Below are 12,734 nucleotides of genomic sequence, written 5' to 3' on the forward strand. Positions count from 1 at the left end.
TCACAACAACCGTCACATCACAATGCAATACCTTCAGTCAACACCACCTTGTGTTGGCTTTAATTTGCTGAGATCCTGTAGTTACTAAGAAGCATGACAAATGATGCCAAATTATGAAATATGACAACAGGTTCATTCTGTTTGTGACTGGAAATGGATCTTCAGTGAAGATGATGAAAGAAATTTAACTGAGCCACCAAAGACTTTAAAAATAATGACTTTCATTGACAGCTTGGAACTGAGGTATATGTAGCATAAAGAATTCATGAATTCTTGGCGACATGTGACAATTGAATGGATAAATGTGTCTTTTGAGCTTCTCACAATTCCAAATCAAGGAAACCACAGGTAAATCTTCAGGAGTAGGAAAACCCCCCACCCCTTCAATTTGACTTGGAGAAACCTCAGTGCCAAGGCATCACAAGGCTAACACAATATATGCAGCAACAGATCAATAGAATCTGAAGAGACAACATGATACAATATGAACAAACAAACAGGTAACAACAAGACCATGATCGACATTTTATCTTCTCCGTGCAGGCCTCTCAATTATATCATTAGGGGACCACCCTGGTTTTCTTAATCTGGGCTTTTTTATCGTGATATTATCAGAACATCGGACTTCTGCATGTCAAGAGTGTCAAGATGGCCAAAATGACGTCATAACTCAGTGGCATCTACAGCAATGGTCACAACAAGTAGAAAATGACAGTTAAGTGTAAAGATCATTGTCAACTCTGTTTACAAACTTGCTGCGAGGTAAATCGTTCCAATTTCACAGGAAAGACTCCTTTTTCACCAACATTTTTACAAAAAACATCAAGTTTTCTTTCATCAAACAACCTAAGAAAATGAATGAGCAAAACTAGAACAGCTTAACCCTTTGCTCCAGCAACTCAATCCGGATAATATTCAAAATGGCACAACACCACCTGGCGATATTTAATCCCGCACAGGCACTTTACAACCCGAAGTACCACAGCCGAACTAGGTTAGAACGAACCTGGCTGTAAGGGAAACTGCATACATGTATATAAAAAGATTTTGCAACCCCAAAGTAACTGTAACTCATTACATACATATTACTGACTTCTTATAATGAAACCCAATACTCATATGAACTCCACATTTGTTATTACCGGGTTTAACTGTACTTGCCATAAATTTTGTAATGACACGAATGAAAGAGAAGACACACAACATTCACACTCGAATTTCCACTCACAAAATATAAATATTTCTTGGAATCTACAAATGCCATGGCTTAAAATATCAGTGTTCTCCTCACAAGACAAAAAGCAACACGCTGAAGATCTGAACACACCAAGGAGCATTTCCACAGAACTGCAATTGGTTTTGACCAATATACTTTATAATGAACAAGTACCCAATTCATTTCAAATCAAATCACTGCAAAATGACTCTGAAGAGAACACTGAAACCATTGCTCATGGTCTTTCGCTAGCTCTGCATGCTCCACAAGCGTGATCGTGTTTCCCTTGACTGCGAGCTCTGTCGCGACGACTGCAGACTGTCGACAGACTCCTCATCAGTGAGCGGTCCAAGTCGACGACTTTTACGCCGAATCATTGGACCAGATGTCTCACTCTCCGTAGCAGAACATTCACTATTCAAATTGTTTTCATTCTCAAAATCAACAGACCCAACATCCGATCTGGTACACTCGGACGCAGGCTTTGAACTGGACGTCCGTTTTCGTAACTTACGATGTACATTATGTAAGTCGTTAAAATCAGAGACCATCAGGTCTCGTTTGATTGTTCGACGTGTCAATGTTTCTTTATCCGGTGTAGTGTCACGACTAGATCGACTGATACTGATGTCATCATCGATCCGTTCGAATATCCGATCAGTTGCCGCACTCTCTATTTCCGCAATAAGTTTCTTTTTGGCACCGCGGGTTTCTGGACTGTTGATAGTTATAAGGTTCAGATCTGTAGCAATGTGTATCGGACTCGAAACTTTGCGACTGCTGGAACTACTTTTTCTGGGTATTCTGTAGCCAGCTAACGGGCTTGTATGCCCCGCTATGAACGATTCACACAACTCCTTCTTCTCGATTTCTTTGTGCGGCGAATTCGGACCGCCCTTTAGCAAAGATTCCGTCGGTTTGACTGGCGAGATTCTCATACTCTGATCCCCGCTACCGTCAGCTGAACAAAATTTCAACTCACTAGGACCAGCAAGTTTGAAGTAGTCATCAATTTTCTTGATATGACCCTTTTCTGGCAAGCCGTTCACGGTACGGCGGTGGTTGTGATCATTCAAACGCGATTTCAAGCTCAAGCGATTATAACATTTCTTTACCCCATTGATGCTAGATTTTGAATGGAAACTACTGTCACTGTCCTTCCTTGTTATGGCAAAACTTGGCCAGGGACTTTCAACGTCCTCACTTTCAGAACTTGAAGTGAATTCAGCTTTTATAATCCCATTTCGGTCCTCCTTGAGAATTTTATCAACAAGACTGCCATTGTTTCTTATTTTTGTCCTAGTCCTAACATGAGGCTGATTTTCAACTTCAGCTGCCTTCATAACATTACTACCATCAGTCCTGTCGATTGCCTCTCGTTTGATATCAAGTGAACCCCGCTGGCTCCTCCGCCGTGTTTGGGAGTTATTTGAATCTAAAGATTTAACATCGTCCGAGTCTTTGATTGTATCCGTCTCACTGTGAACACTTTCCGCAACGCAAGGCATAACACGCTCCAAGTCTTTGGATGAACCAAGTGCTGAACTCAGCGATACACCCAGGGCTGAACTCAGCGATACACCCAGCTTGTCCCGATTCAGATTCATTAGCCCACGGTTCTTTTTCCTCAAATGGGCATACCGATCTTTATGGATACCAAATTTGAAGCGGCTCAGTTTTGAAGGACTGTGACCAGATTTCATCGAATCATTGTCACCCGATTGATGATCACTCTCTTGCGAATCATCGAATACTCCACGGCTCATTTTCAGAACATGCTGTGGTCTATCATAAATGTCTTCGCCATGGTTAGCTTGGATCACAGTCTGAAGCTCTTTCGGGGTTAGCACCTCATTGTCCACGACCTCCACCTGTTTGTAGAAGATCTCCTCCTTCATTCGATACAGGGAGCGACGGAATTTCTCTCGGCGGCTTACCATATAACACAAGTTACGCACCTGCAAAACAAGAAACCAGTGATGAAATAATGTTCGAGGTTTTTCGTCATACATAGTGCAAATGCATTTCTTATGAACATCAAGTAAAGTAATACAAGCCTTTGCTGCAATATTGACATTATTGATTCCATTTGCCACCACCTGATAGAATTGAACAAGCCTCTCCATTTAGCAAAAGAGTAACCAAATCAGAATTGTATGATTTGACAAATACACCTACCCTCTCGAGGTCTTGTCTCAGATGTACAAACATCTTCATCCTCGCCACCAGACTGTCCTCCTGTTGTTTTGATAACAGATCGGCTTCCTCTGTCTTTGGTGTCAGCAAAGGTCGGTTGAAATTCACCTAGAAAATCGAAGATGTCACAATTGAATGGTACAGTTGTTCAGCTGCTTTGTTGTTGCGATAGCTTGGTCTACATCATGACAAACGGCACCAAAAGATCAAGCAATGCCTGTAATATTGTCAAGTGTTAAAGCAGCTAATAGTTTTAATCAAGCCTCGTTACACTTGGACTTATGCTCATGTTTTTTAAAGAAAGGTGACCAAGGTAAAAACCGTCCCAATCAAAATCAATTTTATACTGTCAGGTCCTAAACTTCCAACATGGAATTATCAGACTCACCTTTCTCTTGAGTTTCCAGTACTGATACATGACATCAACAGCCTCCTCCTCCAACTGGAGTTTAGCAGCAACCTCGGGAGCCTTGACACACGTATAGAACTCATCCTGCAGCTGTATGATCCTGAAAGTGACAGAGATGAATTATTGTTCAATGTTTCGAATGACATAACTGATTCTCAGCAGTTGTGGCCACTGCATTTGCGAACATTTAAAAAAGGTATTGTTTATCTTATTTCATATCTATATGTTTAAGACTTACTTTTGCTGTCGCATGGTGTCCTTCTCTTCCTGTGTGTATTCTTTCCGAGGTGACAATGATATATCAACTATAGAATCACCCGTCAGGCCCTCCTTGAACTTCTTGGTATGTTTTGGACAATATGCCTGCATGAAGAACGAAAAGTTCAATCGATTAGATGTGCGTTCAACACGATATATGGAACAGATACACTGGTCTGTGCTACATCATTGACAGAGGGACAACACCAAAATGGATACTATTCACTTCATCCAACGCCAAGAGCTCAGAAATACCACTAACAATCACTGTAAGGTCAATGATAGTAAAAACTTTCTTCATTGCTCTTTTCGGATTGGCTGTCCTCGGTGTTCAAGACTCTCAATAAGTTCTTAAAGATAGCAAAATTAGTAGGAAACTCATGATCTCCCATTATTTTAGCATCTCAACCGCAATTAACTGCAGAAGATACAGAACAAGAGTTGATTGAGGTATGTGTCATATGCAGGTGGGCAAGGTCCCACCACCTAGAGTTTCATAATACAATATTTAATTCAAACATTAGGGCAACACACACTGATCAAGTTCCTACCTTGAGTTTCACATCCTCCTCATCTCCGTCCAGTATCGTTTTCATCTCGAGGTTATTTTGGAATGCACAAGTTACATGAAATGCAATTTTACACGTCTTGACTGAACACTGGATGCAGGCTCCGACTCTCTCACGACACAGGGTGCACACCAGGGCCCATCGACTCGACTGCAAGTGGAGAAAATATTTATTTATGTTGAAAAAGTCAAGGGGTTTGTGCAAGTTTCCTGAAGGGAAGTCGCCCTATTGTTGTAAAGTGACATAACTTTAGACCAAAGTTGCATTTTAGGCCCTAGTTCTTAATCTCCACCTATGGCGCCACACTTACACCAGCATCCAACCTTTTTTCTTATTGTGCATGAAATGTACAAGAGCTCAGAAATACCACTAACATTCAGAGGAAGTCATTTATAGTAAATGTTTTCATCACCGCTCTTGTTTATCAAACCACAATGAATTGACATTCTACAGGATCAAATACGACAGAAAAATTCAGTCAGAGCGAAACCAACAGATACACCATAGAGGACGAGAAGGCAAATGGAATTACAAACAGGTAAACATTAAAAGGGCTTGGGACATCCTAGGTTCTCATACTCACTGGAATATTAGAGATCTTAGTAATCGGCTCCATTTTCTCCACGCACCCAATGCTGACCTCAGGGATCCACAGCGCACAGCTCACGTGAGTCCATTTCGTGCCGCTCCTCGTCCCTTTCATAGCACCACCGCTGGTCGGACATAGAATACACTGTGGCTGGATACCAAGCGCACATGTCCGACACAACCAGCTCCCTTCGGGAATCTTTTGAATACCATAGCATGCCTGATGCACGCAAATATCACATTGATCGCAGAACACCATCTCGTTCAAGTCCTCACTGTCAGGCTGTAAGGATAACAAAGGTGAAAGATAAAATATAGATGAATCTGTATCTCGATTACAAACACTGACAGTGTTCTGTAATCCCTGAACTTGTACGCCTCCTAATATTTAGTCCAATGAACTTTAAAATTTTGGCAACAGATCATGTGATCAGTGGTATCCTTAAATTTCTACTTGGAACGAAAAATTGTGAGAAATGTCTCCATTGATTTGAACATGGTAAATTATGGCATTTATTGATGAATTTGCTTTTCAGGCAAAAAATACAGTTAATGGATGTTCTGCAGCAAGCTAGATGGTGGGATTTCTTCACTTACAGATCGACAGACGTCACATATGACATTTTCATCATACTCAATGCCGAGACCCTCCGACGTTTTGATGATCTGCTGCATGTTTTCATGGCACTGAAATCAGAAATTTCGATGTGAACAGACGGAGGATTATCAGAAAGTTCGATGTGAACAGACGGAGGATTATTTTTGTAGGCAGCAGGTCTTCAAACAATCAGCCCGACGTGACTGATGTCGTGAATGTTTTGGGTGACATTACGCCAGTATGTTATCACTACTATTCAGAATGTCTGCATGATCGGCTAAAAAAAACTTGACTAGGAGGAATATTTTTGTACCAACCCGTGTTTCAAACTCCTCCATCACCCTCTCCATGATCCACTCATGGATCTCAATATCACCCATCGTGATCCTTTCTTCGTTTATCCTCCGAAGCCAGCAGACGTCCAAGTCATCAAGGTCATATCGCACCACCTCATCGGCAAGTTGTTGCATGCCAGTCAGATAGTGCACCGCCTTGTTGTAGTTTTCGTCCGGCACGGCATGGAACATCTTGCCTTGCCTGGAAGATTGGAACGCATTATTAACACGACTCAAGATTCGGTAGTAGGCCCTACCTATTTTTGTGTTGTCGTACATTTCAACAATCTATTGGTGCAGCATTTTCAAATGCTCTTCTTGAGTTCTATCTTCAGTCATCTCGAAGGGTGCCAGTCTATGTGTTGTCCAGTCATTAGATACCACATAACCCAGCAACCACCTCAGAACTTCTCAAAGCAAAAGTTCTTCATTTTAAGCATTCTTCAAATTGTCCAATGATATTCTAAATTAAAATTTAAGAGCAAGCTTTGTACTTACGGTAGTTTAAAATCACCAGAAGATGATGGCTCTGTTATTGTCCTGAAGTATAGAGAATTAAAATGAGGAAATTTCTGCCGAGTTATGGATGCAAATATCTAGATCTTTTGAGTCAATCACAGGTGGTTATCTCAATCAATTATACTGTATAGTCATTTCAGTACAGACATTTTAGTCCAAAGAAATTGCTAGTTGTATAATATCAACACTCAACAAGAACCATAACGTTAGTCACTCCTGTCCACCATGCTGTACTATATGTACAGATCACACAAGCTCTTTATCATCATATGAAGATAATTCTAAATGACTGCTTTTTAACTCACCTGACAACAGGAACATTAAAAGTTTCTTCGTTGACAGGGACTTGAACGCCCTTTTCCCATTCCTGTCGCCATGAATCCGCAATCAGATAAAAATCATCAGAGGTCAGTGGTTCGGTATCAGGAAGCTTCATGGCACTGATCAAATCTTTGCGAAACAACTGAAAGAAACATTGTTATATTTAGAATTAACACGTAGGGTCTAGTGAATTGTAACTTCGAGAGTAGATCATGGTGTAACACATCAAGTTCAGAAGCCTATCAGTATCATGATTATTCCAGTTCAAAGTCTGAATGGCTTGTCAGACAGACTATGCACGTATTTGCCTCTGAAATTACCTCAGCTGGCTTGTTGTGATCATGACCGGATGGCCTCGAGGTCCCGGTTGTCTCCATTCCCTGCAGCTTGCTCACACACGGAGATGCTGTTGCTAATCTCCGGCTGTCTTCATCCTCACTTTCACTACCACGTCGTTTCTTTGATCGGCCAGCATCTAGAAGAACAACAAACAAATTGGTTTTTGATGACACATTCAACTCAACTGGTTATACCTTCCTCAGCACAGAACCTTTGCAAGACTTTTTTTCCAAAAATTCTTAAGGTAACACCACCAGCAGGAGTACCAACATTGCAAAACTTACTCTGTTTCTGACAGAGTTTAGTCCATCTGGATGAGAATTGAAACGAAAAAGGCATCTACAGAAACAGGGCGGAAATTTGATAAGTACTGGTGTATTTCAGTATTTCAGGTCTAATTTTTGTCACTTCAGAGACACGTGTACTGAAAAGCACCACATACTACCAAAGTTATCTTACCATAGTCATCTTGCTTTCCTTTTTTTGATCTAAAGGCCATTGCTTGAGGTGATTTCTGAAAGAGAAAATCCCGAGAAATAGAAGCAATCGGCCTTCAGCCATGGGCGAGGCCCTGGTATCCAGTCAGAACGGCCCCTGGTCAAAACGGCCCCGCTTTAAATAGAGTCAAAACGGCCCCGAGTCAAAACGGCCCTGGGTCAAAACGGCCCTGGGTCAAAACGGCCCTTGGTAGTTTAGTGGTAGTAACCTATCTGAACTAGATAACTTTTTTTACTGCGTGCGTGTAACCAGTGGTAACGAGATAAGAAAGAAGATGTTATGCACTTTTAAAACTTAGAAGTTGCGTTATCTGGTTTTTGGCCTGTTCGCCCATATTATTGTTATTATTATTAATCTTCTCTACATTATTCTCTATATGTAGGGCTAATGTAGGTCTACACCATCGAACTTTATTCAGGTCCGTGATCACACAGAAAAATATAAGATCATTAATTAAGCAAGGGGAATTAATCAAGGCTACTTTTCGTGATATTTGCTGAGGTTCCTTTTACCTTTAACTTCTAGACATCTATTTTGTTCAATAATTTTACATCTGACCAAATACATATAGAGTGGAGAGGGGTCGCACTGTCTCTTTAATCTTGTGACTGAGCTCATTGTGAACAGTGATCACATGCCAAAGGTGATGCGAATTCACTGTCTCTTTGATATTGCGGCTAATTAGAGCTAATTGCGAACACTAATCACATGCCAAAGGTGATGCGAATTCACTGTCTCTTTGATCTTGCGGCTAATTAGAGCTGATTGCGAACACTAATCACATGCCAAAGGTGATGCGAATTCACTGTCTCTTTGATATTTCGATTAACAATAAAGGAACGATTACTAATTACAGACGGAACCTAATTCAAGAATGAGTACTGTTCATTTTATCATCTCGTCACGATGACTATATAAACCCCCAGAATTCTCAAGATCTTCATCAGTTTATTCCAAGACTTCATTGCTGCTACAACTCGACGCTACTTTCATCAACACCTTACTATGACAGAAGAGGATCCCTGCATCTCCTGCCGCAAGCAAGTGAAGAGACGACAACATGGCCTCCAGTGCGAAGGATGTGACCAGTGGCAACACCGAATCTGCAACACGGGTATCAGCCAGAAAGAGTACCGTGCCGCTGTCAAGCTGGGGAATGCGATCAGCTGGAGGTGCCAACGGTGTCAGGCAAGAAGTTACAGCCGCCTTAGTGTTGGGGAGCCCCAGGGCGAGAGCACACGATTGTCACTGCAAAACACTTCCACGTTACGGGTCATCATGAACGAATGGGCTGAAGATCATCAAGAAGTACTGGAAGACGACGAGCCACCACCAGACGTAGACGTAGACCACGGCATGCCAAGTGAAGCAGAGCTGCAGATGGTGGTCGACGAGTATATTGCCGAGCAGCACCAGGAAGAACAGAGCACCAGCAGTGACCCCACCCTCGGCGAATTTGATATCCCATCCGTCCTTCAAGAGTCTTCAATGCGAGAACCAGACCCATTGCCGTACGACAGAGCTGCAGCACCTGCACTGTACGAAATAATCTACAATGGCTCACAGAAAGGAAAAGAAAAGCTTGCCGACAGTCATGGTTACCTATACACAGTGAAGGCCACGAAGAGACAGAACGGGAACCGGACCTGGAGATGTAGCGTGCGTAACAAGAATGTCTGGTGCAAGGCCACGGTGCTCCAGAAAGGTTCCAACTTTATACGAGGCAGTCTACCCCACGTCCATCCCGGCAAGCTAGGGGCTGCCATTGCAACGAATGTGGCAATAGAGATCAAGAAGTCAGCAGCCAAAGAGATCTTCACGCCTGCTGCAGAAATTGTAAACCAGGTGTTCCTGAACAAAGACATACAGACGAGAACAGCGCCATTGGAAGCGCTTCAAAACCCCGTCAACTTGGCAAGAGCGGCGAATCGTTTCCGGCAGAAAATGCGCCCAGCTGAACCGAAAGACCTCGAATTCGATCTTGACGAAACGCACATTCCCGAAGACTTTTTGCGTAAAGACATTCGAGTAGACGGAAAGCGGCACATCATTTTCGCAACAACGCAGATGATCCAGTTGCTGACGGAGTCGAAAACTTGGTACATTGATGGTACATTCAAGGTCGTCAAGGAGCCCTTCACTCAACTGCTCAGCGTCCATGCTTTCGTTCGACAAGGTGACGACATGAAACAAGTCCCGCTTATGTTCGTCTTGATGTCAGGAAAACGAAAGAAGGACTACCGAAAAGTGTTGAAGTCAATCAAGCGCCTGACACCAGATCATTCCCTCAAGAAAATCGTCATTGACTTCGAGAGCGCGATGTGGAGAGCCATACCAACAGTGCTACCCGAGGTCAAGATACGAGGTTGTTCGTTCCACTGGGCCCAATGCATCTGGCGCAAGATTCAAGAGATCGGTCTGGCACCCGCATACCTCCACGATGACGTCACGCACCAACTCTGCAAAGAACTACTCGCTTTGCCTTACCTCCCCCACGAACACATTCGCCCACTCTTTGAAAAGCTGGCAAAACGTGCAACAACAGAAACCCTGGCGACGCTCGTGGACTACATTCGTAGAAACTGGATTGAGACGACACAATGGACCCCTAAAACGTGGAGTGTCTTCAACCAACCCGTTCGCACTAACAACGACTGCGAGGGTTGGCACGGTGCCCTGAATCGACACGCACGTCGGGGAAATATCACGTTCTACGTTTTGGTTAAGCTTCTCCACGAACAAGCAAGTCTCGTCGGGATCCAAGTCCGTCTTGTGCGTGCCGCCAAACTGAAACGTAGGCAACGAGCCCAATACCGCCAAATCGAGGGAAAACTCTTCGCAGTTTGGGAGGATTACATTAAAGGAAAGAAGAACGCCCGACAACTGCTCCGTACGTGTTCACATCTCGTTGCCCCAAGTACGTAAAACGGTCAAATCGAATGTGCTTTGAACTTTTTCATGCGCTTGCTCTAGACTCTGTCGTCTAAGTCATGGAATGATGGTTACATTTTGGTAATAAAAACATATTGTTTTAAGATAACAAGTGCATATGAACAAGTGTGATATGGTTTTATTCTCTGGCTGTATTTTATATGTTTTGATTTGATTTGATGAACTGTAACAGTGACGACTGAATGTAAATGTTATCATTACCGGTATAATTGATAATAAACTACTAAGTATGAGTTAAAACGAAACAGGTATTCCGTATTGATTTGTCTTCAATTTGACTATGAATGATGATGCAATTCATGACTGCATGCCGACTAACCGGCGGTTCATATAGATCCTAAAGTCTTCTCATTTCTTTCTCATTTAGAAGTATGGATATACGACGGTTGATCGGCATGCATGACTGTGGCCCAGACAAATTAAAAGCCCCTCGATCTACTAAGTACTTCTGAATAAACATTGCCAAGCATGCAAACAGTACTAAGAATGAATAAAGACTACAAATTCTTGAGGTCTAGATCACAGGATCGAAGTTCCCACCCCTAAAAATACTTATCCCTAAACCGCCTCAACTATACACTCAACTATACCCGCCCACTTCACACGATACCCTACACTCCGCCGCTATAGGTGCCCATTTGACCCAGGGCCGTTTCGACCCGGGGCCGTTTTGACTCGGGGCCGTTTTGACTCTATTAAAGCGGGGGCCGTTTTGACCAGGGGCCGTTCTGACTGGTAAGCGAGGCCCTTAATTTTTGATGCAGCATGGCTTGCGTCGAAGAGATGATGAGAGCGAAAAGTCTATACCAAGTGCTGCACATTCATTTGAGCCGAGAATGCGAATGCAAGCTTGTTGGTAGTTATGAATGAGATGGTGAAATCTATAGGCTAGGCCTGGCTATAAAAGTATAGGCCTAGTAACTAATAGCCTAAATCTTGGAAATTAAATTTGATTTATTTTCTCCTAATTTAACCTACAAACTCCATAATCCTCACAATCAAGGCCGAGAGAAGAGCAGGCCCAAGTTCCTAACCAGCTGGATGATAAGGGAGATGCAAAAATTGCAGGGTTGCAAGTTCTATTTTAGGACCTGGCACATCACCAAAGCCTAGGTCAAGGTCACTTAATCCAAAATGCCATGAAGACAGTCTATAAAATTATCCAAAATCAACCATTTTTGAACTACCAGGGCTCTCGCTATGCTGTCTGATGACTAAACAGAAAGTGAACAAATGAGCTAACCCGGTGTCATATCAGAAAACCCTAAACCGTACGAGAATAACGATTTTATACAAGGGGGGCTTCCTGCATTTGAAAAAATATGGAACCTTGATGGCGTATGTATTTGACTATGAACTAATTAAATATTCAGGGACATTTTTTGACACGAAATCTCACCTCTATTTTAAAACAATTGGTACCATTAGATTCTTTGAGTATTCTGTTATCATATGGGAACGGTTTTATCCCAAATTGATCACGGGAAGATGCCAAAAATGGGGTACATTTTAGGTACTATCATTTGGCGCCATGACGAAATAAAATGGTAAATTTGATGCCACGGAGCACGTGATGCGAACGAGAATTCGCGAGACCAGTTGATTCTGGGCCTTCAATTCATATCCAATAAGATTGAATTAAATTAAACATTGTTTATAACTTTAAACTAGACATAAAATAGGCTTGGCGTATTTGAACTGAATTGTATTATATTAATTTTGATTTTATCCCGGTTAAGATTAAATCACGTGATTATGTTAGAATTGTCACAATCACCAGCAGACGACAGTTATGTCTTCGACTGTCACATCCAGACTTAACTAATGATCATTGATCAATGATGCCATTCCATCCCACTTTCAGACTCACTCAGTCACTGAGGCTCAGAGGAGAGACATTCAGACATTTTACTGAAAGCTTGGGTGTAGTCACAAC

General features: G+C 42.3%; 1 protein-coding gene across 1 annotated transcript; it reads right to left on the reverse strand.

Moving 5' to 3' along the window:
- Positions 1 to 201: 201 nt before the first annotated feature.
- Positions 202 to 12,338, reverse strand: LOC135493603 (protein Jade-3-like). Its single transcript, XM_064781071.1, has 13 exons — positions 12,198 to 12,338; positions 7,808 to 7,862; positions 7,330 to 7,484; positions 6,994 to 7,151; positions 6,668 to 6,709; positions 6,152 to 6,371; positions 5,834 to 5,923; positions 5,232 to 5,519; positions 4,631 to 4,798; positions 4,060 to 4,184; positions 3,801 to 3,921; positions 3,395 to 3,520; positions 202 to 3,174 (listed from the first exon to the last, which is right to left on the reverse strand). Exons 2-13 carry the CDS (start codon positions 7,845 to 7,847, stop codon positions 1,465 to 1,467), a joined length of 3,243 nt encoding a protein of 1,080 aa, XP_064637141.1. The 5' UTR covers positions 7,848 to 7,862; positions 12,198 to 12,338; the 3' UTR covers positions 202 to 1,464.
- Between the last annotated feature and the right edge of the window lie 396 nt (positions 12,339 to 12,734).

Source organism: Lineus longissimus, chromosome 9 (assembly GCF_910592395.1).
Source record: "Lineus longissimus chromosome 9, tnLinLong1.2, whole genome shotgun sequence".
NCBI classification, from domain to species: domain Eukaryota; kingdom Metazoa; phylum Nemertea; class Pilidiophora; order Heteronemertea; family Lineidae; genus Lineus; species Lineus longissimus.